At 48.6% G+C, this 27,731-nt stretch overlaps 1 protein-coding gene across 1 annotated transcript; it reads left to right on the top strand.

The window, feature by feature from the left end:
- The first annotated feature begins 240 nt into the window (after positions 1-240).
- Positions 241-27,731, top strand: FBXL16 (F-box and leucine rich repeat protein 16). The gene is made up of 5 exons (XM_060260906.1): positions 241-958; positions 7,330-7,838; positions 15,923-16,007; positions 23,719-23,782; positions 27,116-27,731. Exons 1-5 carry the CDS (start codon positions 251-253, stop codon positions 27,262-27,264), a joined length of 1,515 nt encoding a protein of 504 aa, XP_060116889.1. The 5' UTR covers positions 241-250; the 3' UTR covers positions 27,265-27,731.

Genomic DNA, 27,731 nt, shown 5'->3' with positions numbered 1-27,731 from the left:
GCTACAAAAAAACTCCTGGTTGCATGATTTTATCTGCTGTTTTATCATTGATATATATAGGTATATATTGATATATATTGGGGCATTTCATAAATATAATAATAATAATAATAATAATAATAATAATAATAATAATAATAATAATAATAATAATAATAATAATAATAAACTCTCTGCTTTGCCCCTCCCCAAACCTGAAACCGGCCCTGCTCATGCCCTCTTCCCTTATATTTCAGAGTGACCTTGGAAGATGTCGAACCAGAGTAACGGTGATACCAAACCCCCATGTTTACCCCGGAACGGGCTAGTGAAGATCCCGGCCCAGGCCAATGGACTCGGCTCCGCCAGCATCACCAAAGGGACACCTGCGATGAAAAACCGCTTGTGCCAGCCTTCCTCCGTGCCTGCCATTATCAGCCCAGCCTTAGCCAATCACAGTGACTTGCCCATGCCCAGCCTGGCTTCACCGCTCTCCTTGGCCGCGCTTTCCGGCGTGCCGTCACCTTCTGGAGCCGCTGTGGTGGGACTCCACTCCGGTGAGATCTCCCCAACCAACGGGGAAGTCTCTTCCCTGGAGGGGCTCTCCAATTCCCCCACCGAAAGGCAACTGGGTGTCGACGAGAAGATCCTCAACCGTCTCTTTTGGTACTTCTCGGCCTGCGAGAAGTGTGTCCTGGCCCAGGTGTGTAAAGCGTGGAGGAGGGTTTTGTACCAGCCCAAGTTCTGGGTGGGCCTGATGCCGGTGCTACACACCAAAGAGCTCTACAACGTCCTGCCCAGCGGGGAGAAAGAGTTTGTCAACCTCCAAGGGTTTGCCGTCAGGGGCTTCGACGGTTTCTGCCTGGTCGGAGTCTCTGACCTGGACATTTGCGAGTTCATCGATAACTATCCTTTATCCAAGAAAGGGGTGAAGTCCATGAGCCTTAAGAGATCAACCATCACGGACGCAGGCCTTGAGGTAGGTCTGATCTGAAAACCATAGAGGTCTTAAATGTTCTGGCTAGAGCAACCAAATAGCACAACAGGGTTCCCTGTTGCCCTCCCACTGCTTGGAGTGACAGCTGGAGAATTGTTTAAAAACATGGAGAGCCGCTGCCAGTCTGAGAAGACAATACTGACTTTGATGGACCAAGTGTCTGATTCAGTATAAGGCAGCTTCATATGTTCATATGTTCATAACATATTGTTTACTTTCTTATAGTAATACAGAATAAAAAAGGGGGGACAAAGGAAAAAAAATAAAGGAAAATACCAGGGGCACTTTTTAAAAATACCAAGGACAATCATTAATAAAGGAATGCATGATACAATGCATCCCAATAAAACTTTGCACGTATTATTTTACTATTTTCACATAGTATGTTTTCATTAAAAAAGGTAGTCCCCTGTGCAAGCACCAGTCGTTTCCGACTCTGGGGTGATGTTGTTTTAATGTTTTCATGGCAGACTTTTTACAGGGTGGTTTGCCATTGCCTTCCCCGGTCATCTACACTTTACCCCCCAGCAAGCTGGGGACTCGTTTGACCGACCTCAGAAGGATGGAAGGCTGAGTCAACCTCGAGCCAGCTACCTGAACCCAGCTTCCGCTGGGATCTAACTCAGGTCTTGAGCAGAGCTTAGGACTGCAGTACTGCAGCTTACCACTCTGCACCACGGGACTCTTTAGGTAAAGGTAGTCCCCTGTGCAAGCACCAGTCATTTCCAACTCTGGGGAGCCGTCTCATGACGATGTTTTCACGGCAGTCTTTTTCTTCTTCTGTATAGTTTTAGGATGACCGCCTTACAGTTTGTAATAATTATCCACTTTGATACTCTCTCTGATATGTAGATTGGAAATATGTAATTTGAAGACATATGTATTTCATGCATGCAAGTAGACATGTAGCTAAACTGTAAACATAAGAACTGTTTTTCTGTTAACGATCTTGCTTTACAGCAACTTAGACTTGTATTGGTCCTAGGACTCTTTGATGACTATACTTAGGTACAGATTTTGTTTTCTTATGGGTTTTTTTAATATCGGGTTACTCTAGGATTGCCAGATCCAACTCAGAAAATACCTGGGGACTTTTAGGAGTGGAGCCTGGAGACTTTCCCATTCCCTAAAATAAATAAATAAAAATATAGTAGCGCAGTTCCCCTGAATACAGTCTTCATTTCCTTGTTCCCCAGCAGCTGTACTTCCACTAAATGAAAGTGCACACACACACACACACACAAGCAGTCAAAATAAACAGTTTGCAAGTCCACTCTTTTGCAATCTCACTTGGGCAATCACTTTACTCACGGGAATTGCTGAATGTAGCAGTCTGCTGCATTTCCACCAACTTCTTCAGACTAACAGGAAAATTAATTATAACAAGCATAAAAAGCTCTCCAGTTGTCCTCAAATTCATTTATCGGTCTCTTATTTATATAATTTGTCAGTTTCGCCATGACAGCATATTCTTGCATTTTGTCTTACCTTGGCTTTCTATTTAGCTGTACATATTAATCGTGCCACAGTTAACGTATATCTAAACAGTTCCTTTACCGTTCTATCTATATTAACTGGTAAAATTCCTCGTAACGTTATCTCAGGTAGCATAGCAAACTTTTTATCTTCAATTTTTTTTTTAATTTCAGTATGTATTTCTTTCCACTATTTACTGGCCTTTTTAATATGAGACCACCTTCCTGTACCCTCTTTTACAAATGCACCATCATGGACTAATATGCAAATGAGTTCTTGCTGGTCTTTTTCTACAAATAAAAGCCCTGCCGGAATCTATTATCCATAAGCTTCATCTGGGACTCCGCTCCGGTGCCAATTCTAGCATGATTGGAGAAAGAGATGGACTTTCCCCACCACAGTGACACACCTCTGTTACACACACACACACACACACACCCTTGTCTTTTCTTTAAACTGCAAAGCCCCAGACTTTTTAACCCTCCCTCATAGGAAAGGAGCTTTAACACCTTAATTATCTTTCTTGCCCTCTTCTGCACTGTTCCCAGCTCTGCGATATAAGTAATGTGTGGAACTCACTGCCACTGGATGTATGCAGGGCTGGCCCTAGACTAGGATTGCCAAGTCCAATTCAAGAAATATCTGGGGACTTTGGGGGTGGAGCCAGGAGACTTTGGGGGTGGAGCCAGGAGACATTAGAGGTGGAGCCAGGAGCAAGGGTGTGACAAGCATAATTGAACTCCAAGGGAGTTCTGGCCATCATATTTAAAGGGATAGCACACCTTTTAAAATGCCTTCCTTCCATAGAAAATAATGAAGGATAGGGTCACCTTCTTTTTGGGCTCATAGAATTGGACCCCTTGGTCCAATCCTTTTGAAACTTGGGAGGTATTTTGGGGAGAGACACTAGATGCTATACTGAAAATTTGGCACCTCTACCTCAAAAAACAGCCCCCCCAGAGCCCCCAATACCCGCAGATCAATTCCCCATCATTCCCTATGGGAATCGTTCATGGAGGTGCATAATGGCTGTGGGGGCGGGGCTTCCCCCGCCGGCCAGCTGGCTGGGGGAGGGGGGAAGCCTGTAAAACCAGGGGATCCCCCGCTGGGACCTGGGGATTGGGAAGCCTACCCTAGACTGTCTGGCACCGTAGGCAAGACTAACTTCTAGCACCACACTGCACTGATAACCTAGGGCTGCCAACCCCCCGGGCCGGGCGGGGATTCTCCCACCCGGGAGGTTCCCAACCCGCCGGCCCACATTGAGCCAGCAGGGGGAACCTCCCCTGACGTCGATGGCGTGATGACATCACCCACAAGTGACATCATCACACTGGCAACGTTGTGCGCCGGCTGCTCTAGGCCTCCCCGGACACTCTAGCATTTTGGGAGGGAAAGCTCTATGGTACAGTCAAATAACAATCCCCCTCCGGAGACCGCAGGGGGCTTGGCAACCCTATGATAACGTCACTGAGATACATGAGGGGCACCCAATTTGGTACCCCCCAAAGGCCAGCACCCTAGGCAATGGCCTAGTTTGCCTAGTGGCCAGGCCAGCCTTGGGATGTATGCACAGCCACCAGCTTAGATGGCTTTAATAGAGTGTAGACAGATTCATGGAAGAAGAGCTCTACCCCTAGCTATTAGCCACGATGGTTCCATTCAGAGGCCGTGCTTCTCTGAATTCCAATGGCTGGACGGCAACAACAGCGGGTGGGAAGCTTCGAATTGTGTGCCCCTTCCAGACTAGGTTGACCACTGGTCTGACCCAGCAGGGTTCCCCTAATGTTTCTCCATGCCATTTGGACAGAAATAGCACAGAAATAATTGTGGAAAATGTGGTGATTGTAGCAGGAGAAAATAAAAAATTGGCACCTCTGAAATATACCCGCCCAGAGCAGATGGCTGGCTATGATATAAAAAGCCAGCAGCGTAGTATTTTTATTTCATTTTTAAAGATCTAACCCATCCCCCCTCCCTTCCGGGAACTTAGAGTCACATTTGTTGGTTAACTCATTGACTGATTGATTGGATTTTGCATTTAGAATCCTGAATTCAAATCCCCATCTCTGCGATAAAGCTCATAAACACTACTTCTTCAGCCGAAGCAAAATTTTACCACATGGAATTCACTGCCACAAGAAATGGTGGTAGCTACTAGCGTAGATAGCTTCAAGAGGGGACTGGAGAAACATATGAAGCAGAGTGCCATCAGTGGTTATTGGCCACAGGGTATAGATACAACCAGGGGTCGTTTTGTAGAAAAATAGGTGGCAGAGCTCATTAGCATATGCCGCCCCCCCCCCCCAGCCAAAAGCAACCGGATGAAAGGAAGGAGAGCCCCAGGAGAGTGAGGCCTGCTTGGGCTGGCTAGAGATCCAGGCAGCCCAAGCAGGCCTCGCTTGCCTGGGGCTCTCCTGGGCTGCCCCCTTTCCAGTCAAAAGCACAGCAAGCCACCTGCCACCCAAAATCACATAAGAAGTGGAGAAAGGGTGGCGTGGGCTTCTCCAGGGGTCAATGAAGGCTGCTGGGGGTGTGGCAAAGCTCCCAGTGGCTGGTGGCTTCTGCTCTCCTAATCCAGGGATTGTTATGCAGCTGCACCTACTACTCATTGGACAAGGTAGGCAGGTGGGGAGGAAGAGGGGGAACCCTCAGAAAGGTGCCTTTGCATCCCAGCCCTGGTATTCCTTGGAGGTCTCATATCCAACTACTAGCCAGGGCTGACCCTGCTTAGATGTTTCAGAGCTGTTAGACATGAATGTCAGATGTTTGAGAGCGACAGGACAGGACAGGACAGGACAGGACAGGAAGGAAGGAAGGAAGGAAGGAAGGAAGGAAGGAAGGAAGGAAGGAAGGAAGGAAGGAAGGAAGGAAACAATTTTGATTGTTTTAAATTGTAGAATCTGTAATTTTATAATATGTATTGTTTTAATTGTTACTGTGATTTTATACTGTGAGCTGCCCTTAGCCTGCCTCGGCGGGGAGCGAGGGATAAAAATAAAATAGAATAAAATAAAAAATAAAATAAAATAAAATAAATGAGATTGGGCTTGCCTGGGCTACCCAGGACAGGGTCTAGCTTTTATTTTTAGAGGTGTAGCCAGGGTTTTGCATATTAGGCCACACCCCTCTGATGCAGCCAATCCTCCTGGAGCTTACAGTAGGCCCTGTATGAAGAGCCCTGTAAGCTCTTGGAGGATTGGCTACATCAGGGGTGTGTGGCCTAATATGCAAAGACGTTCCTGCTACATCAAATAAACCCCTGGGGGTAGCTATCAGAATCATACACCCGTATGGTTGGAAGGGTTGGTAGAGGCCATCTAGTCCATCCCCTCCCCCACACACACTCAATGCAGGATCAGCCTAAAGCATCCTTGACAAGCGTTCATCCTGCCGCTGCTTGAAGACTGCCAGTGAGGGGGAGTTCAGCAAGTGCCTAGGCAGCCTGTTTCACTGTTTCACTGCTGAACTGCTCTTATTGTAATCCCCCCCCCCATACCCAGCCGGTACCTTTCCACCCGTAGTCACTTTCCACCCGTAATCACTACGATCCGCCAGTCACCATCTTCTGACCATCCCTGACCCAAGGGACATCCGGCTTGCCTCAACCGGGGCCAGGGCTTTTTCAGTGCTGGCCCCGACCTGGTGGAATCAGTTCCCTATGGAGGTTCGGGTCCTCCCGGATTTGTTATCATTCCGGAGGTCCTGTAAGACGAAGCTGTTCCGCCAGGCCTATGGCTGAGGCGGACGGACGTCTTTGCAATCAGAACTGCCCCCCCCACCCCCTGCACTGATTGCACTGATCTGTCCACGCCATCCATGCTGCCTTCATGTGAGCGGTGGCTTAATCGCTTTAATTTTAATTTGTTTTAACTGTTTAAACTGTTTTGATTGTTTTACTGTGTTGGAAGCCGCCCTGAGCCCACTACGGGAAAGGGCGGCCTATAAATCTGCGGGAATAAATAAATTTAAACCCATTGTTGTGAGCTGTAGTACTGGTGTGCTGTTACCCAGTGTTTGGGACAACACCAAGTTTGTAGAGCAATGAAGTACCTGTACCTTTCCACCCATAATTTAAACCCATTGTTGTAATCAATACTCCCTCTAAGCTGTGGAGTCTTGTGAGCAACAATTCTACGTCGTGAGCTACTGGCATTAAAGATGTGAGCTACTGCACAAATTAGTGTGCTCTGGAGCCATTTTTCCTGAGCTAAGACAAAAATGTGTGAGCTGGAGGCTAAAAATCTGTGAGCTAGCTCACGCTAACTCAATTTAGAGGGAACACTGGTTGCGAGTTGTAGTATTGGTGTGCTGTCACCCAATGTTTAGGAGAATGACAGGTTTCTAGAGTAATGAAGTCCATCTCCTCTCCATTCATACCTTTCTACCTTTAATTTAAACCCATTGTTGTGAGTTGTAGTATTGGTGCGCTGTTATCCAGTGTTTAGAACAGAGGTGGCCAAACCTGCTTAATGTAAGAGCCACATAGAATAAATGTCAGATGTTTGAGAGCGACAGGACAGGACAGGACAGGACAGGACAGGAAGGAAGGAAGGAAGGAAGGAAGGAAGGAAGGAAGGAAGGAAGGAAGGAAGGAAGGAAGGAAGGAAGGAAGGAAGGAAGGAAGGAAGGAAGGAAGGAAGGAAGATAGTGGAGGGAGGGGCGAGAGGTGGAAAGAAAGCAACTTTAAATGAATTCTCCAAACTGCCAGCTAGCTTAGCAAAGAGATTTAAAGAGACCAATGCCTTTTCCAAATCAGCCAACGTGGGGGCTTCAAGAGCCACACAATATGTACGAAAGAGCCACATCTTGGCCACCCCTGGTTTAGGAGAACAGCAGGTTTGTACAGCAGTGACGTCCCTCCCCTCTCTTTGCAGGTGATGCTGGAACAGATGCAGGGGGTGATGCGGCTGGAGCTGTCCGGGTGCAACGACTTCACCGAGGCGGGCCTCTGGTCCAGCCTGAACGCCCGCATCACCTCCCTGAGCGTCAGCGACTGCATCAACGTGGCCGACGATGCCATCGCCGCCATCTCCCAGCTGCTGCCCAACCTGACCGAACTCAACCTGCAGGCCTACCACGTGACGGACACGGCCCTGGCCTACTTCACCGCCAAGCAGGGCTACACGACCCACACCCTCCGCCTCAACTCCTGCTGGGAGATCACGAACCACGGGGTCGTCAACATGGTGCACAGCCTCCCCAACCTGAGTGCCCTCAGCCTCTCCGGCTGCTCCAAGGTGACGGACGACGGTGTGGAATTGGTGGCGGAGAACCTCCGTAAGCTCCGCAGCCTGGACCTCTCGTGGTGCCCCCGGATCACGGACATGGCGCTGGAGTACATCGCCTGCGACCTGCACAAGCTGGAGGAGCTGGTGCTTGACAGGTGAGGGCGATGGGAAGCCATTTTTCTCCAGGCTGGTTTGGCCAGGGATCCTGGAGGTTTTTTGCCACAATGGGGCAGGATGTCACTGGGGGTATGGGGGGGGGAGGTGTAATGATTATGAAATTATACATGTGTGTCCCTTTAATTGTTGGTGAGTTCTGTTGGAGAAGGGAGGGGTGAAAGAGGCGGATGAGCGAGTGATGTGATCGGTTGGTGGCGGAGATGAGGTCGCCATAGGTACCGTAGAGTTTTTTACCCAAATTGCTAGAGCGTCCTCTGTGTGATGTGCTCTGTGCAATTACGTCACTTCCGGGTGACATCATCATGCTAGGCATGTGGTGCACAATGGAGCTTTTTGAGGGCGGCGATCCCCCCAGGGACCAGCCTCGTGCCAGCAGGTTGGGGGGGCCCCAAACCAGGGGAGGCTGGAAACCCTAGACTGAGAGAGTGTGGAGAGAGAGGGCGCTTTTACATACGCTAACTAATGCAGTTTCAATCCACTCCAGCAACCGTTTACAATTGGGTTTTGCCGTCTCATGCAGTAAAATCCAGTTGCAAAGTGCATTGAAAGTGGACTGGGAGTGTGTTATTTAGCATGTGTGAAAGCACCCAGAGGCTGTGATCACATACACTAAATAATGCACTTTCCACCCACGTGCCGTGCACTTTCCAACTGGATTTTGCCAGCTCCCACAGAAAAATCCAGATGGAGAGTGCACTGAAAGTGGATTGAAGGTGCATTACTTTGTGTGTGCGATCACAGCCTAAGAGGACATATTAAGGGGCTAAAGAGAGTCAGCCCTAATACTGCCAAAGTAGCAAGTGTGTGAGAGCGAAGCTTGCAGAAACATGAGTTTAAGAAGGAACTGAGAGTAAAAAAGCCCAGCAGGAGCTCATTTACCTATTAGGCCACACCCCCTGACTTGGAGCACTTGGCTGTCACATGGCAGGTCGGGCCAGCCGGAGCCCTGGCCGACGCAGGTGGAGCTCCACTCCGGTGGGCTCCGGCAGGAAAAAAAGTTCTGGTGAGAAGTGAATGAGTGAGACACCCCAGTGAGTAGTTACGAATTCCTGCCGTTTTATACACTGAAATTATAAGTAATTAAACTTCCTGAAACCGATATGCTTCATATACAAATACAGTTTTTATTTTGTTTTATTAAAACCTCGATTCATCTATTAGAGCATCAGAGTCTCATCTTCAGGGCCGCATAGTCCGGCGAAGAAGCCTTAGAGCTTGGCACAATTCCGTGGGGAACGTTAAATAAGGTTTATGGGATTGAATTTCTGGGGGCAGCACGACGTACATTAAGAGAGAAGTTGTACCAGGAGGTACCTGCAAATTTCCTGCATTGTGCAGGAGCTGGACTTAGGGTTGCCAAGTCCCATTTAAAAAATATCTGGGGACTTTGGGGGTGGAGCCAGGAGACACTGGGGTGGAGCTAGGGGGAGGGGGGGGAAACGACGCTGGGGAGTGTGGCTGCTCCTCCGAGATGGGCTCAGGCTGGGCCCATCTCGGAGGAGCAGCTGCGGGGGGGGGGGGGCAGCAGCGGCACAGCAGCGTCACGTGCTCCGTTACGCCTCTGGGTTGGAATCAGAAGGGGGGCTGCTGCAGGAGGGAGACGCGCCGGCCTACTGCGGCCTGCTGGCCCAGTGCCTCGTGGGGCTGCCTGCCCTGCCGCCAGCCGCTGAGCGCGTGTCCCGCTTCCGTCCTTTGCAGGTTTCCAGCCCCCACGAGGTGGTCAGGAGGGTGGTGGGGCGGATGTGTGCGCAGGGCAAGAAGAACGTGCTGGCCTCCGGCTATGCCCTGCTGGCTGAGAGCAGAGCCCCCTTGCCCGGCTTGCCCGCCCTCGGCAGCCTCTGGCCCAACAGCGCCACTGAGGAGCAGCTGCGGGGGGAGGGGGGTGGCGTCGCCCGCTCTGGGATGGGGCGGCTCGCCATGTTCGTGGCACCATTTCCCCCCTCCCCCCGCTTCTGTTTTTTGGGGGAGCGGGGGAAGAGGGTGGAAATCCTGGCATCCCCCGCTAGAGCGGGAGGGTTGGGAAGCCTAGCTGGACTAGATGACCCTGAAGGTCCCTTACAACTCTTTGATTCTATGGAGACTGCAGAGGAGTGCCATAAGATCACACATGAAGCTGAAATCAGAACAGGGTTTTTCTTTTCTTGAGCGGACTTTCCGGAAGATGGCGGAGTGACGCAAAGCTCCTTTCCCCGTCTCGGAGGGAACTTTGTTTGTGGGGTAATCGAGGGGGCTTCCCGGTCGGGAAGTACCTCTTAAGGAGCTGTCTGGAGACGCTCCAAAGCCTGGGGGGCTTTCTGGACGTGGGGGAGGAACGGAGGTTCCTCACTCAGTGCCAGTTTTCCCCCTGGCCGATACCTCAGCAACACCTCGGTGCCTAACTGTGCCGCCGGGAAAGGGAGATTGGAGAGGAACCTTAACTCCCTCAAGTGCACCCCGTAGCGTTTTTTCCTACCTGGGTCGTCCCACCCTTGGAATCCGAATGGTGCAGCTCATGGCGAGAAGAAAATAAAGCTGGTAAGCGGTTTGTGTGCTGCACAGGCTGTTAGGGAGCGGAGCCGCGGCGTGTGGGCTTCGGTGGAGGACGTGAATGGCTGAGGAGGCGGGCGGCTTGGCAGGGTTTTTCTTTTCTTGAGCAGGAACACAGTTCCGGCTGGCTTGGGACCAGGGGGTGTGGCCTAATATGCAAACGAGTCCCTGCTGGGGTTTTTCTACAAAAAGGCCCTGTGTGAAATAATGGTGATGTCAGGGGGTGTGGCCTAATATGCCAGTGAGTTCCTGCTTGTTTTTTTCTACAAAAAAAAAGCCCTGAATCAGACCATAAGTCCATCCAGGGCTTATTTTTGTAGCAGGAACTCCTTTGCCTATTAGGCCACACCCCCCTGATGTAGCCAAGCCTCCCGGAGCTTACAGTGAGCCCTGGAAGAAGAGCCTTTTAAGCTCTTGGAAGATTGGTTACATCAGGGGGGGTGTGGCCTAATATGCAAAGGAGCTCCTGCTAGAATTTTACCCTTGCTCCTTTGCATATTAGGACACACACCCCTGATGTAGCCAATCCTCCTGGAGCTTACAGTGGGCCCTGTAAGAAGACCCCCCTTAAGCTCTTGGAAGATTGGCTACATCGGGGGGGTGTGGCTTAATATGCCTGCTACAAAAAGAAAAAGGCCCGGGTCCATCAAAATCAGTATTGTCTACACAGACTGGCAGAGTCTCTTGCACATCGCCTACTGTCTGGTCTTTTTTTCAAACTAACTTTTTAGTTTATAAATTTTTAAATAATGTAAACTATCCATGCAACCTTAAACATTAACGTTGTAAAACTGATATAACATTGATAACTATAACAAAAGGAGGACATTAAATACAAATGCACTATTAGTAGAAAGCTGAATTAGTAGAACACTGGATAAAATTCTATATTTCCCAGGGTTGTTTGTTTTATCTTCTTCTTCCCCTTGTAAACTCAAAAAAAGGGAAACTATTTTTCCAAAAGATTTAATTAATCCATTGGGCTCTCAGTAACAAAAATATGGTCAGAGATATTTTCCCCCGGCCAGATAATCCCAGATTTTATGTTGCCTTCTCTTTTTTTGAAGGATATTGATTAATTTTCCATTGACATGCAACTAAAAATTTAGCTGCTTCCAACATTATTGATGTTATTTCTTTTCTGCCTGGTCCTTTTGAAGTGGAGATGCTGGGGATCGAACTGGGAACCTTCTGCATGTCAAGCAGAGGCTCTTCCACTGAGCCACAGCCCTGCCCTTAAAGGTCCAGCAAGTGGGTCTGCAGGAGTTAAAAGGCAGTCCTGTCCAATGCTCTCTGTAAGCTGTAGAGTCTTGTGAGCAAAAATTCTGCTTTGTGAGCTACCGGCATTCAAGTGGTGAGCAAGTGATTTGGTTGCTGCATAAATTACTGTGCCTCTGGGGCTATACTTCCTGAGCTAAGACAAAAATGTGTGAGCGGGAGGCTAAAAAACTGTGAGCTAGCTCATGCTGACTCAGCTCAGAGGGAACACTGGTTCCAACATGCTCAACCAATGGCCTAGTCTTCAGTGAGGAAATGAGTGGGTTGTATAGGGTTGCCAGGCCCAATTAAAGAAATATCTGGGGACTTTGGGGGTGGAGCCGGGAGACTTTGGGGGTAGAGCCAGGACCAAAGTTGTGACAAGCATAATTGAACTCCCAAGGGAGTTCTGGCCATCAGGTTTAAAGCGGCTGCACACCTTTTAAATGCCTTCCCTTCATTGGAAATCATGAAGGATAAGGGCACCTTCATTTGGGGCTCATAGAATTGGACCCCATGGTCCAATCTTTTTGAAACTTGGAGGGTGTTTTGAGGAGAGGCACTGGGTGCTATGCTGCAAATCTGGTACATCTACCTAACCTGACTCCCCCGAGCCCCAGATACCCACAGATCAATTCTCCATAGGGAATAATGGAGTGCACCAACAGACATCCCCTCCCCCCTGCTTTCTGATGACCCTGAGGCGGGGGGAGGGCCTCCAAATCGGAGGATCCCCTGCCTCCACCTGGGGATTGGCAACCCTAGAGTTGTACCACTTTACCTCCAAATGAAAACATTGCATCCACATAGAAGTCTAGGGTGCTTAGAGAGAACCCAGGACGGAGTAGGATTCTGCATGCAAAGGAATACTTTACAGGAGAGCATCCAGTCGCATACGCAAGAACACACGAAGCTGCCTTATATCGAAGGAGACCCTCGGCCCATCATTGTCTATTCAGACCGGCAGCGGCTCTCCAGGGTCTCAGGCGGAGGTCTTTCCCATTACCTATGGCCTGATCCTTTTAACTGGGGAAGCCACGGATTGAACCTGGGACTTTCTGCATGCCAAGCTGATGCTCTACCACTGAGCCGCAGCCCCCACGGAGGCTCCGGTTCATTTTGAAAGCAGCAGAAGCCCAGCCACAGGCTTAGCCGCTTAGAGTGAGAATAGGCTTGCCAATCCCCAGGTGGGGGCAGGGGATTCCCTGGTTCAGAGGCCCTCCTTCCGTTTCAGGGTCAAAGCAGGGGAGAGGGAGGGAAATGTCTGCTGGGCACTCCATTATACCCTATGGAGACTGATTCCCATAGGGTATAATGAAGAGTTGATATATGGGTATATGGGGCTTGGGGGGGGGCTGTTTTTTGAGGTAGAGGCACCAAATTTGCAGCATAGCCTTTGGTGACTCTCCTCAAAACACCCTCCAAGTTTCAAATAGATTGGACCAGGGGGTCCAATTCTATGAGCCCCCAAAGAAGGTGCCCCTATCCTTCATGGTTTCCCGTGGCGGGAAGGCATTTAAAAGGTGTGCGGTCCCTTTAAATGTGATGGCCAGAACTCCCTTGGGAGTTCAATTATGCTTGTCACAACCTTGCTCCTGGCTCCACCCCCAAAATCTCCTGGCTCCACCCCCAAAGTCCCCAGATATTTCATGAATTGGACTGGGCAACCCTAAGTGAGAAGCAGGCCTGCCTGGCCCAATTACACAAGACGAATAGGAAGCAGAGATTCCCCTTCTGTGCCCACCCAGCCTGGTTTGATTACCAGAGGAAATAGTGACAGGCGAGGCAGAACAGAGAGGGGACTGAAATAGGCAAGACACCCAAGTGTTGTTCTGTCGCAGAGAGTGTGTGTGAGTGGAGCAGGAGGAAACCTTCTCCACTTCCTGCTCTGTCCCTTCGGGAGGGATTACTTCTAGAGTGGCGTCTCCATCTGGAAGCACCCTGTGGTTCTCCTTAGACTAGGCATTGCATGGCCAACGCCGCCGCTCCTGTAACCCGATGCTGCCCCCTTGTGAGTCGTCCTGTCATGCGCAGGGCTGCAAGACGCAAGCAACGTTTTTCGCCGCAGCTTCTGATTTTGGAATTAGGGTTGCCAGCCTCCAGGTAGGACCTGGAGAAGTCCCACTTGACTGCAGATCTCCAGCTGGCAGAGATCAGCTCCCTTGGAGAAAATTCCGCATAAAACACTGGGTGCAATAATACTATCACACCGTAAGTGTGTAGATGCATTGTTGTTTCGTGCAAAATAGAATAAGATAAGGGAACATGTGTTGTTTGAAAACCCCCAAACAATACGTGTTCCCTTGCCTTATTTTATTTTGCATGAAACAAGAACGCATTTACACACTTACAGTGTGATAGTATTATTGTGCCTGGTGTTTTATGCAGCTCTTTGTATATACACCGGGAAGAACCCCATGGTGCAGAGTGTTAAAGCTGCAGTACTGCAGTCCTAAGCTCTGCTCACGACCTGAGTTCGATCTCTGGCGGAAGCTGGGTTTTCAGGTAGCCGGCTTAGGTTGACTCAGCCTTCCATCCTTCCAAGGTCGGTAAAATGAGGACCCAGCTTGTTGGGGGGAAAGCGTAGATGACTGGGGAAGGCAATGGCAAACCACCCCGTCAAAAGTCTGCCGTGAAAACGTTGTGAAAGCAACGTCACCCCAGAGTTGGAAACGACTGGTGCTTGCACAGGGGACCTTTCCTTTCCTATATACACCAGTCCCAGTTGTTCTAATCACCCCTTGAGAAAATGGCTGCTAGGAAGTTTGGACTCTAGGGCAATGCACCATGCTGAGGCCCCTCCCCTCTCCAAATCCCACCCTCTCCCCGATCCACCCCCAAAGTCTCTAGGCATTTTCCAACACAGACCTGGCAATAGGGTTGCCAATCCCCAGGTTGATATTTATCAATGCAGAAACCACTGTGTGAAAGCATTACAAAAACTCATGCTATATGAATTACTGCACATTTATCTTGATACACTCGTTACATTTCATACACTCCGGTTTTCTTGTATCATTCAAAGTCCAAAGTTCATGAAAATAATTATCCACTCTGGATGCTTGAAAATAAACAATAAGGTACCAATCCCTGCTGTATCTGTGTATTCTTTCTCAGACGCAGGAGATACCGTGAGGAAATGAATGCTCTTTCCAGGCAGAAATCCTCTAATCCAACCGGGTTAGATCTAATCCAACCGAACACTTATACAAAAAACAAAACTCCATAAACTCTTACCCACTGGGCAAGAGTTTATGGAGTTTTGTTTTTTGTATAAGTATTTATTATGATTTCTAGATATTTATGACATGATTGTATTAGTTCCCTGTTAATTGATGCGGCCAAGTAGAAGTTGGAATGAAGATATTGGATTTATATCCCGCCATCCACTCCGAAGAGTCTCAGAGCAGCTCACAATCTCCTTTCCCTTCCTCCCCCACAACAGACACCCTGTGAGGTGCGTGGGGCTAAGAGAGCTCTTACAGCAGCTGCCCTTTCAAGGACAACCTCTGCCAGGGCTATGGCTAACCCAAGGCCATTCCAGCAGGTGCAAGTGGAGGAGTGGGGAATCAAACCCGGTTCTCCCAGATAAGAGTCCCAGATAAGAGTCCGCACACTTAACCACTACACCAAACCGGCTACAGCCGGTTTCGTGTCGCCGCACCGGTTGGATTAGAGGATTTCTGCCTGGAAAGAGTATTCATTTCCTTACATTATCTCCTGCGTCTGAGAAAGAATACACAGATACAGCAGGATATTTGTGTGTACCTATTTAAGTTTAGGTAGCAGAAATATAAACTTTTTAAAGGACACAGACAAACATGACTAAAAATTTCTTTAAAGAAGAACGAAAAACCTTAAAATAAAAGATGCTTAAAACATTAGCCCTTGTTGGTCTTAAAGGTGCTTTCTTTGTATTTTTCCCAGGGGATGCAGGGAACTGGGCAAAGGAAGCTCTGGCTCTTTCCCTCCCTCCTCCATGGGAACAGGAGGGGGAGGAGCCTCAACCAATGGAGAAAGCTGAGGTTTTGCGCCGTAGCTCCTGTGCGATCTTGAGCAAGCCTGGCAAAGCAAGTTGAGATGCAGAAGGAAGCAAGAGAGAGGGAGAAGGAAGCAGACAAAAGCCAGTTGCTCGGGGGCCTGATAGGAGCCCTCTGGGGGCCTGAATCAGCCCTTGGGCCACATGTTTGACACCCCTGCCTTAAAGGCTCATCGTTTTCCCTCCCCTTTTCTCCCTTGCTTTCCTTCTTATTGCTGTGATTTCCCACCTCCTCCACAGGTGTGTACGGATCACTGATACAGGACTCAGCTACCTGTCCACGATGTCCTCCCTGAGGAACTTATACCTCCGCTGGTGCTGCCAGGTAGGTGACAACGATAAGACAGGGCAGGCGTGCAAGGAATTTAACTAGCTGTTGTAAAAGGACTGGGATGGTGGGCAATGTTCCCTCTAATCTTTTGTTTAACCCTACACGCTCCTCATCATGGAGGACAGGTCTATCAGTGGCTACTAGCCATGGCGAGTCAAGGGATCCTCCATCTTCAGAGGCAGAAAATCTCTGAACACCAGTGCCAGGAGGCAACAACAAGGGAAAGCCTCGGCCTCTCTGCCTTGTGTGTCAGCCCTCTGGAGGAACTGGGTGGCCACTGTGTGAGACAGGATGCTGGACTAGATGGACCACTGGTCTGATCCAGCAGGGCTCTTCTGATGTTCTTATGAAGGCCTCAGCCTTTCTGCCCTGTGGTTGGCCGTCTAGAGGAACTGGTTGGCAACTGTGTGAGACAGGATACTGGGCTAGATGGACCACTGGTCTGATCCAGCAAGGTTCTTCTTATGTTCTTAACAGGGGAAGGCTTTGGCCTCTCTGCCCTGCTGTTGGCCCCCCAGAGGAACTAGTTGGCTAGTGTGTGAGACAGGATGCTGGACTAGATGGACCACTGGTCTGATCCAGCAGAGCTCTTCTGATGCTTTTCTGAAGGCCTCGACCTCTCTGCCCTGTTGTTGGCCTTCCAGAGGAATTGGTTGGCCACTGTTTGAGACAGGATGCTGGACTAGACAGACCACATGCCTGATCCAGCAGGGCTCTTCTTATGTCTGATTCCTCACGACTGGTACAATCCATGGGCAGTTTTAATTTTGAAACTCAGGAAAAGTAACTTTTCTTTTCCATCTTGGGCTCCTTCTTCATGTCTTCTCCTGCATTCCCTTGTTTCACTTCCTCACATCTGAGGGGCTTGCAGTGTTTCTCAAGGGGAGGGGGTGACACGCGGTGGCTTCCAATTGACCGTCCCCACACATCCGTATCTTCTCTCTCTTCACCCAACGAGGAGCTGCCATCAACCCAGCCTTCTGCCAAGCAGACTCATTTAATACGTATATTTCCAAACATGGCTCGCTAAGTCATACATCACATTTCCCATGTGTGTGGCTAAGGGAAGGTGTACCCCTGAGGAATTATATGAAGATCATCCTTCTAGGCTGATTCATTTTGTATTTACAGAGCCCATGAATTTCATAGGCTGATCCAGGTTGGCCAGACTGTGGCTCTTTCACACATATTGTGTGGCTCTCAAAGCCCCCACCGCTCCATTAGCCAGTTTGGAGAATGCATTTAAACCAACCTTCCTTCCTCCCTCCCTCCCTCCCTCCCTTTCCTCCTCCCTCCCTCCCTTCCCTCTTCCCTCCCTCCCTTCCAACCTTCTTTCCCTCCTCCCTCGCCTCCCTCCCTTCCCTCTCCTCCCTCCCTTCCCTCTTCCCTCCCTCCCAACCTTCCTTCTCGCCTCCCTCCCTCCCTCCCTTCCCTCTCCCCTCCCTCCCTTCCAACCTCCCTTCCCTCTTCCCTCCCTCACTTCCCAACATTCCTTCTCTCCTCCCTTCCCTCCTTCCCTCTTCCCTCCCTCCCTCCCAACCTTCTTTCCCTCCTCCCTCGCTTCCCTCCCTTCCCTCTCCTCCCTCCCTTCCCTCTTCCTCCTCCCTCCCAACCTTCCTTCTTTCCTCCCTCCCTCCCTTCCCTCTCCCCTCCCTCCCTTCCAACCTCCCTTCCCTCTTCCTCCCTCACTCCCAAACTTCCTTCTCTCCTCCGTCCCTCCCTCCCTTCCCTCTTCCCTCCCTCCCTTCCAACCTTCTTTCCCTCCTCCTCGCCTCCCTCTCCTCCCTCCCTCCCTTCCCTCTTCCCTCCCTCCCTTCCAACCTTCTTTCCCTCCTCCCTCTCCTCCCTCCCTTCCCTCTCCTCCCTCCCTCCCTTCCCTCTTCCCTCCCTCCCTCCCTCCCTCCCTCCCAACCTTCCTTCTCTCCTCCTCCCTCCCTTCCCTCTCCCCTCCCTCCCTTCCAACCTCCCTTCCCTCTTCCCTCCCTCACTCCCAATCTTCCTTCCCTCCTCCCTCCTTCCCTTCCCTCCTCCCTCCCTCCCTTTCCTCCTCCCTCCCTCTCTTCCTCCCTTCTCTCTTCCCTCCCTCCCTTCCAACCTTCTTTCCCTCCTCCCTCGCCTCCCTCCCTTCCCTCTCCTCCCTCCCTTCCCTCTTCCCTCCCTCCCAACCTTCCTTCTCTCCTCCCTCCCTCCCTTCCCTCTCCCCTCCCTCCTCCCTTCCCTCTTCCCTCCCTCCCAACCTTCCTTCTCTCCTCCCTCCCCTCCCTTCCCTCTCCCCTCCCTCCCTTCCAACCTCCCTTCCCTCTTTCCTCCCTCACTCCCAATCTTCCTTCCCTCCTCCCTCCTTCCCTTCCCTCCTCCATCCCTCCCTTCCCTCTTCCCTCCCTCCCTCCTCCCTTCCTTCCCTCCCTTCCCTCCTTCCTCCCTTTTTTCCTTCCTCCTCCCTCCCTTCCCTCCTCCCTCCCTTCCCTCCTCCCTCCCCTTCCCTCCTCCCTCCCTTCCCTCCTCCCTCCCTTCCCTCCTCCCTCCCTCTCTGTCGTTCCTTCCTTCCTTCCTTCCTTCCTTCCTTCCTTCCTTCCTTCCTTCCTTCCTTCCTTCCTTCCTTCCTTCCTTCCTTCCTTCCTGTCTTGCGGCTCTCAAACATCTGGCCTATATTCTATGTGGCTCTTATATGGCTCCTACCGTTCAGCAAGTTTGGCCACCCCTGGGCTAATCCATCTAATGCAACAGGACTGTCAGCTGCCGGCTTCTCTAATCGTCTTAAGCTGGTTTCATAATGGTTTCCTCTCCTTAGAAACTGTAGTTCTACGCCTTGCATTGTCGAGAAAACAAGCACAGTTTGAGGCACTGCTGTGTTTAAGCCAGTAAACAGTTGTTAGTTATAAACCTAACAAAAACTTACCTCGCCACTGTATGTGGGCCTGGATCACCTTGACATGATTGTCCTTGATTGGCAGTTCTCACAGTTCAACACAGCGACTGTAAATTCTAAAGATAATTGGGTCGGAATGAAGCATTCATCCAGGAACCACATGGCTGAAAACCCCGTTAAGGCTCATTGTTAGGACAGAGGTTAGGGATTTCTAACGGGGAATGGTCAGCGCCAAGCTACAATTCCCAGGAATCAGAGTTGGAAGGGACCTCCAGGCTCATTTAGTCCAACCTCCTGCCCCATGAAGGAAATTTGCCAGTGCCTTTCCCCCACACACATACATCCCCACTGACCCCTGGTCCATGCCCTGAAGATGGCAGAAACATCCAGGATCCCTGGCCAAACTGGCCTGGAGAAAAATTGCTGGCTGACCTCAAAGTGGCAATCAGCATTTCCTGGGTTTGTAAGAAAGGGCCACAAGAACTAAGCACTGATGCAACCCTTCCCACTCTCCTTCTCATGATCTGCCTAATTCACAGAATCAGCATTGCTGTCAGATGGATATCTAGCCTCTGCTTAAAAATCTCCAAGGAAGGAGAGCCTGTTCCACTGAGGAATCGCTCTGTCAGGAAGTTCTTCCTAATGTTTAGCTTGAAATTCTTTTAATTTCAACCCATTGGTTCCGGTTCAACCTTCTGGGGCAACAGAAACCAGCTCCTCACCATCCTCTGGATGGAAAGGAAAGGTCCCCTGTGCAAGCACCAGTCGTTTCCGACTCTGGGGTGACATTGCTTTCACAATGTTTTCATGGCAGACTTTTTACGGGGGGGGGTTGCCTTCCCCAGTCTTTTACACTTTCCCCCCAGCAAGCTGGGTCCTCATTTTACCGACTTCGGAAGGATGGAAGGCGGAGTCAAACTTGGGCCGGCTACCTGAACCAGCTATCGCTAGGATAGAACTTAGGTCGTAAGCAGAGAGTTCAGTTCACAGTACTGCAGTACCGCTGCTTTACCACTCTGATGACAGCCCTCCAAATACTTGAGGACCATGTGCCTTTCTCCCTTCGGAGGCTTCAGTCTCCGATTGAAAGGCTTCCTCTTGGGATGGGGTGTCTGTGTTACTTTGGAGAAGTTGGCAGCAACTCGTGAGTAGAGAGGCCAATCCCTTGCTTCAGAGTTGCCAGAAACGGGGTGGGGGGGAGGGAAACATCTGCTGAGCACTTCATTATTCCCTATGTGGAGATCGATTCTCATAGGGTATAATGGGGAATTGATCTGGAGGTTTCGGGGGCTCTGGGGTGGCCTGTTTTTGAGGTAAAGGCACCAAATTTTCAGTATAGTATCTAGTGCTTCTCCCCAAAGTACACCCCAAGTTTCAAAATGATTGGACCAGGGGGTTCAATTCTATGAGCTCCAAAAGAAGGTGCCCCTATCCTTCATTATTTCCTATGGAAGGAAGACATTTAAAAAGGTGTGCTGTCCTTTTAAATATGATGGCCAGAACTCCCTTGGAGTTCAATTATGCTTGTCACACCCTTGTTCCTGGCTCCACCCCCAAAGTCTCCTGGCTCCACCCCCAAAGTCCCCAGATATTTCCACCCCAAAGTCCCCAGACTTGGCAACCTTAGCTACCGTTGGCCACCCCTGCTCTATATGGCTAGGGGCCTGCCTATCTATGGGACCGCTTTTCCCCACATGTTCCCCAGAGAGCACTGTGCTTGGGAGGGCAAAATCTTCTCTCCATCCCCGGACCAAGGGAGGACAGACTGAGCTCTCCAAGGGCCAGAGCCTTCTCGGTGGCAACACCGACGCTGTGGAACACCCTCCTAAAGGCTATATGGGCCCTGAGGGATCTATCCCAATTCCGCAGGGCATGTAAAACAGAACTATTTCAAATAGCTTATGACATCTAAGTGGGAGAGTGCTGCCACCCAATCTGAGCGAATACTAACTATGAGTAATTTGATAATGTCTCAAGGACCACTGATGGATAGACTAACTTAAGACATCAATTGAAATTAAATTGGCCCACTGAAGAAGTTGTGAACCACCACAGAAGGTGCGAAGGGCATCATAATAATGATGTGCTTATGGTTTAGGTTCGCATTGTGTTGTGTATGTGGACTTAGTGGTAAATGGACTGAATAGTTCCTGCCTGGCTAGAGATGTGAAGGTCCAGAAAAAAACCGGAAAAATTCAGGAAAAAAACCTAGTTTTTCCCCGTCTTTTTCTAAAAGCCTTTTTTTGTGTTTTTTTTCTGAAAAATTTGGAAAAAATTGAAAAAAGATAAAATGAAATAAATTGATTATGGAATATTTTATTTTAACATGATGAATAAAATATTTTAAGACAAGGCGTTCAAATATTTTCCAAATCATTTCTAAAAAAAATATGTATGGTATCATATTATTCTAATTTCTGTGCACTGAGGACAAGCAAGTCCTAGGTCATGCCCATTCATTGAAACTTAGTCCTACACTCCCTTCTATACACTTCCCCCCTCTTCAGTTCTTTTTATGAGAATGAGTTTTTTATTTTTATTTAATACTGTGGAGAGGAAATATGATTAATTGTTACTTCTGGATTTTTAAAAAATAGTTTTGTGGAGGTTTTTTTGTCTGTTCCACATAAACTAGTAAACAGTTCAGGAGATTGTTGCTCCATTTGTTACAAGTACAAATAAATATTATTTTAAAAGTAAATTCTGTTTGTAATAATTATTTGGATACACTATATTTTTAATATGCTAGCTGTGATAATTTCATGCCAAGTAAAATTGTCCATAGTCATATTTTATGTTCCTAAAGTAACAGAATGACATTCAATTTGGAAAAGAAAAAAGAAGTGCTAGGCCCGGTTCACACAGCGTGTTGAGTTAAACTGACCCGGTTCTGTTCCGAATATCTTTGTTCCAGATATTATGATCAGAGTGCCATGCTGCAATTCAAATCACTCCGCGATGAAAGCGTCTTCTGCCGTCTACACGACGGTACCATGCAGTTCTTTTTTCTCCTTTTATGTGCATTATGCGCATGAGCATGGGTTAAAACATTATGTGGTTATGCACATATCGCTAAGTAGTAAAAAAAAATGGCAACCGTAAACTGGATGTCTGTCCCGGAGTTCCTTTTGCTCCAGGACAGCCTTCAGACATCTGGAAGTTGGTTGAGAACTATCCAGACGGAGAAACCACGAGGTGAAACCGAAGAACTCAAAAAACACCTCAAAGGAGCAGGTAACAAAATGCTCCGGTTCCAAGAAGGATTGGGGGGGCTACTACAAGTCAATACCGGGAGGCAGATGTTGCTGTCTGATCAGCCACTTTTAATCTGGTATGAAACAGCAGTGACAACTGATTATACTGTGCGTCTGATAAGCCCCCAATGTAGCATTTTTTTGTCAATTTTTCCGAAATTTTCCATTTTTTTTCTGGAAAAAATCCAGAAAAAAACCTTGGTATTTTCCGAGCTTCAAAATTTCCGGAAATTTTACATCTCTATGCCTGGCTCATTGGAGCCTTCAGGACTGAGCTTGGGCACTAAGGAACAATGGGCAGTAGGATCCAAATCCCTGCTGCCCTGCTCCAATCACAGGCCCCCTGCTGGTCCAAATGACCCAATGGCGTTCTAGCGCAGGAACCTAGCATAGACCTCAGATTCAGTGGGAGCTCACAGCAGCACAGCTCCTGAACTTTTCTGAGAGTTCCACCTCCTTGTCCATTGAATAGTATGTGCAGCTGCATAGCAATCCCTGGATGAGCTCCACCACCTATTTTTCTGCAGAATGACTGCTGCCTATATATAGTTGGCCCAGTTTAGCAGTCTTCTAGTCAGTTGTTACCATGCTGTAACTAAATAAAGAGCTATGATCACTGCAACTGCGTGTCTTCCATGCATTGAACCCACTATATTATACATTGTTTGTGATTTTAATATGTAACCTTTTAAAAGTCGTTGTTAGCTGCCCTGAGTCCACCCACGGAGAGGGCGTGTAATGTACTGGGATCGGCGCAGTAAGAGACCAGAGTCGGAGAGTGATTTCAGCAAGCTTTACTTCAGGAACACACACACACAGACTGAGCTCTGTTCAAACTTCCCGCTCCTTTATACAATTCTTGCCCCCTTCTGATTGGTCCTTAACTATCTACATGGATTGGCTATTTACAGGGCCCTAAGGGCCTATCAGGGTACAGTATGAGCCTGGATGTTGATTGGATACTTATGTTTCAATCCTTCCCCTGATTGGGCATGCTTAGGCCTTCTCTGGAACCCTGGTGTGGAGTTCAAGCTCTGGCTTGTTCGGCTTCCCTCCAAAAGTAGCAGTTCCCTCCAAAAGTAACAGTTCTCCCATTTGAGCCTAGGACACAACAAGGCGGGATATAAATCTCAATTAAGTAAGTAAGTAAATAAAAGCACTGGTTAATTGTTTATATTCATCCTTGGTTACAAGGCCCTCCTTCCATTTCCTAAATGAGTCTTTTTAAAATATTTCTCAAGTCTTCAGAAAGCTGTTTATGACGCCATCTTCGCTTCTTTAGGCTCCTCCAAGTTTTCCTTCTTATAGGAATTGTTTGCGATTGTGCCTTCAATATTTCGCTTTTGGAAACCCTCACCCCTCTTGAACTCCCTTCTCCTAAAGTATTTCTGACCATGGGATTTAACCCAGCATCGCTCTGTCAGAATTTGCCCTCCAAAAGGAAAGCTTTGAGTGATGGAAAGGAAACCTGGGGTGAAGGGACTGTAACATAGCTTACTAGCAATGTGTTGGTAATTACACATTTGTCTCGACATTGTAGTTTTTTGTTGTCTCATTCCTTCCTCCATTTCTGTTGTTTCAGATTCAAGATTTTGGCCTGAAGCATCTGCTCGGAATGAGAAGTTTACGGCTTTTGTCTCTTGCTGGTGAGAGCTGAACTTAGGGGAACTTTTTCATGGAGGAAATAATGTAAAAAGTATGATAGGAGTCAGGTTTTATTATGACAATAATAATTCAAGAAGCATTTTAAGGTGGATGCGGAGCTGACATAATTTAGTACCCCTTCTGGTGACGTCAGGGGTATGTGGCATATGCAAATGAGTTGTGCTAATGAGCTCCTGCACCTCTTTTTCTACGAAATGATCCCTGCTTTTAGCACAGCACTAAAATGAGTAAGGGAACTCAAAGAAATTGGGGCACTGCAAATCCTCTGTCCTTGTCTCTATACATGCCTTACCCAATGTTAAAATTAAATGTTAAATTTTATTTGGTTGGCCTCCCCTGTCGGCACAGTCATCTGTGCTATAAAATGGAATAATATCTGCAGGGGTCATTTTTTAGAAAAATAGCTGACAGCGCTCATTAGCATAATCATTAGCATATGCTGCCCCCTCCAGTCAAAAGCAACCCGATGCAAGAAAGGAGAGCCCTGGGCGAGTGAGGCCAGCTTGGGCTGACTAGAGATCCAGCCAGCCCAAGCAGGCCTCGCTTGCCTGGGGTTCTCCTGAGCCCCTCCCCCAGTCAAAAGGCCAGCAAGGAACTGGCCCCCCAAAATCACATAAGAAGTGGAGAAAGGGTGGCGTGGGCTTCTCCAAGGGTTAATGAGGGCTGCTGGGAGTATGGCAAAGCCCCTGGTGGCTGGCTGGCTGCCTGCTCTCCTAATCCAGGGATTGCCATGCAGCTGCACCTACGATTCAATGGACAAGGAAGGTGGGGAGGAGGAAAAGGAACCCCCAGAAAGGTTCAGGGGCTGTGCTTCTGTGAGCTCCTGCTGAGTCTGAGGCCTGAATATCTGCCATCTCTATGGGATAACATCTCGTCATGCTGTGAAACGGCCAGGCTGGGCAATGTTGTGATTATATGGAAAATTTTCTGAGTTCTGTTGAGTTGTTCGTTTATAAAACGTTTTTATTGCATTTTCTTATATGTTGTACTCCACCCTGAGCCCTACAGGGAATGGGAGGAATAGAAATATACTAAATAAATAAACAGAGATAAAATAGCACAGGCTGCTTTAGTTTAGGACGTTACAGATTCCTAGAGAGTTGCCATCCCTTCGAAGCTTGCTCCAGGTCTTGAGGCGAGCACATGGTCCCTCGCTGCCATCCCAGGGGAGAGGTCTGTGTGCACCCATGGACGCAGCGCCCAAGGGAAAAGAGCCCTCCTCCCTCCTGCAAAGAGTTTTTATTGCATCTGTTACCCCTCCCACTGACCAGGTCATGCCAGGTCAAAGAAGTGCTTCCTGGAGATCTCCAGGAATCTCCTTCCTGAAGAGCAGGGGTGTCTACAGAGGTGGAAAGAAAGCAACTTTAACTTCAGATGCATTCTCCAAGCTGCCTACTGGCTCGGCTTGGAGAAGTGGTTTAAAGAGGCAAATGCCTTCTCCAAGCTGGCTGATGGGGCAGTGGGGGCTTTGGGAGCCTCACATCAGTAGCATATTATACAAGAAGAATATTTGAGATTAAAATGACTCCGTTGGGGGTTTCTTAATGTTACCGGTTTTTTCTCACTACCCAAAATCCTACGATTCAATGGACTCAATAAATTGATTCAATAAAATCCTATTAGATGGAGAGGGCTGGTGGCTCAGTGGCAGAGCATCTACCTGGTAACCAGAAGGTCCCAGATTCCAGGTCCAATCCCTGGCATCTCCTACTAAAAAGGGTCCAGGCAAGTAGGCATGAAAAACCTCAGCTTGAGACCCTGGAGAGCCGCTGCCAGTCTGAGTAGTCAATACTGACTTTGATGGACCGAGGGTCTGATTCAGTAGAAGGCAGCTTCAGATGTTCATATATGCCTGGGAACACGCAAATGTGCTCTACCACTGAGCCAAAGCCCTTTGCCTGAACATTACCCTTTTACCCTGAGCAGACAGGTTAAAACGGATAAAAGGAAGTACTTCTTCACCCAAAGGGTGATTAACCTGTGGAATTCACTGCCACAGGAGGTGGTGGCGGCCACAAGTATAGCCACCTTCAAGAGGGGTTTAGATAAAAATATGGAGCACAGGTCCATCAGTGGCTATTAGCCACAGTGTGTGTGTATATATAAATTTTTTTGCCACTGTGTGACACAGAGTGTTGGACTGGAGGGGCCGTTGGCCTGATCCAACATGGCTTCTCTTATGTGACAGAGTGTTGGACTGGATGGGCCACTGGCCTGATCCAACATGGCTTCTCTTATGTTCTTATGTGACACAGAGGGTTGGACTGGATGGGCCATTGGCCTGATCCAACATGGCTTCTCTTATGTTCTTATGTGACACAGAGTGTTGGACTGGATGGGCCATTGGCCTGATCCAACATGGCTTCTCTTATGTTCTTATGTGACACAGAGTGTTGGACTGGGTGGGCCACTGGCCTGATCCAACATGGCTTCTCTTATGTTCTTATGTGACACAGAGTGTTGGACTGGATGGGCCATTGGCCTGATCCAACATGGCTTCTCTTATGTTCTTATGTGACACAGAGTGTTGGACTGGATGGGCCATTGGCCTGATCCAACATGGCTTCTCTTATGTTCTTATGTGACACAGAGTGTTGGACTGGGTGGGCCATTGGCCTGATCCAACATGGCTTCTCTTATGTTCTTATGTGACACAGAGTGTTGGACTGGGTGGGCCACTGGCCTGATCCAACATGGCTTCTCTTATGTTCTTATGTGACACAGAGTGTTGGACTGGGTGGGCCATTGGCCTGATCCAACATGGCTTCTTTTATGTTCTTATGTGACACAGAGTGTTGGACTGGATGGGCCACTGGCCTGATCCAACAAGGCTTCTCTTATGTTCTTATGTGACACAGAGTGTTGGACTGGATGGGCCATTGGCCTGATCCAACATGGCTTCTCTTATGTTCTTATGTGACACAGAGTGTTGGACTGGATGGGCCATTGGCCTGATCCAACATGGCTTCTTTTATGTTCTTATGTGACACAGAGTGTTGGACTGGATGGGCCACTGGCCTGATCCAACAAGGCTTCTCTTATGTTCTTATGTGACACAGAGTGTTGGACTGGATGGGCCACTGGCCTGATCCAACATGGCTTCTCTTATGTGACACAGAGTGTTGGACTGGGTGGGCCACTGGCCTGATCTAACATGGCTTCTCTTATGTCCTTATGTGACACAGAGTGTTGGACTAGGTGGGCCACTGGCCTGATCCAACATGGCTTCTCTTATGTTCTTAATGTTCAATTCCCGCTCATCGGTGATCCCATTGCTCTTTTCTGTTCACGGGTTTCCTGTTGGTTTTTTTCAGGTTGTCCTCTGCTGACTACCACCGGACTCTCGGGTCTTGTCCAGCTTCAAGATCTGGAAGAGCTGGAGCTGACCAATTGTCCCGGGGCCACACCCGAGCTCTTCAAGTATTTTTCCCAGCATCTGCCACGTTGCATGGTGATCGAATAAGCAGCTCCTTGGAAGAATCTGACCAACTACTGGAGCCATGTCCTCCAATCCCAACCCAGCACTGACCAACCAATCAGAGTCATGGTTTTATTTATTCATTGAATATATATAAATATATAGATAGATATATATTATTTTTTTTTCCGGGAGAGATGCTGTGACTTCAAACATACACACACACACACACAAAGACAGGCAAACGCAATGCATACTGAACGACAATGGAAGATCTAGACTGAACAGTGACGCACAGAGTTGTTTTTGTTTTGGCACGTGCGTTCACATCCAGTGCGCCATAGCAGTGAAAACCTGGAAGAATCCCTCCTTGAGTTTGTCAAATCCCCATGCCTTCGTCATCTCCCGTCTTCCTTGTAGTGATCTGTCCTGAAATCTTAATTTTTGAAAAAATAAAACGAAAAAAAAAACCACACACACAAGAAACCAAAACCAAATGAAAAGGGGAACAG

The sequence above is a fragment of the Heteronotia binoei genome, chromosome 20 (genome assembly GCF_032191835.1).
Source record: "Heteronotia binoei isolate CCM8104 ecotype False Entrance Well chromosome 20, APGP_CSIRO_Hbin_v1, whole genome shotgun sequence".
NCBI classification, from domain to species: domain Eukaryota; kingdom Metazoa; phylum Chordata; class Lepidosauria; order Squamata; family Gekkonidae; genus Heteronotia; species Heteronotia binoei.
This window is presented reverse-complemented; position numbering and strand designations above follow the sequence as displayed.

Coding starts and splice junctions, on each gene's coding strand:
- FBXL16 (XM_060260906.1), top strand. CDS start 251: ATGTCGAACCAGAGTAACGGTGATACCAAACCCCCATGTTTACCCCGG. Junction 959..7,329: donor TCACGGACGCAGGCCTTGAG/GTAGGTCTGATC, acceptor CTCTCTTTGCAG/GTGATGCTGGAACAGATGCA. Junction 23,783..27,115: donor ACGGCTTTTGTCTCTTGCTG/GTGAGAGCTGAA, acceptor GGTTTTTTTCAG/GTTGTCCTCTGCTGACTACC.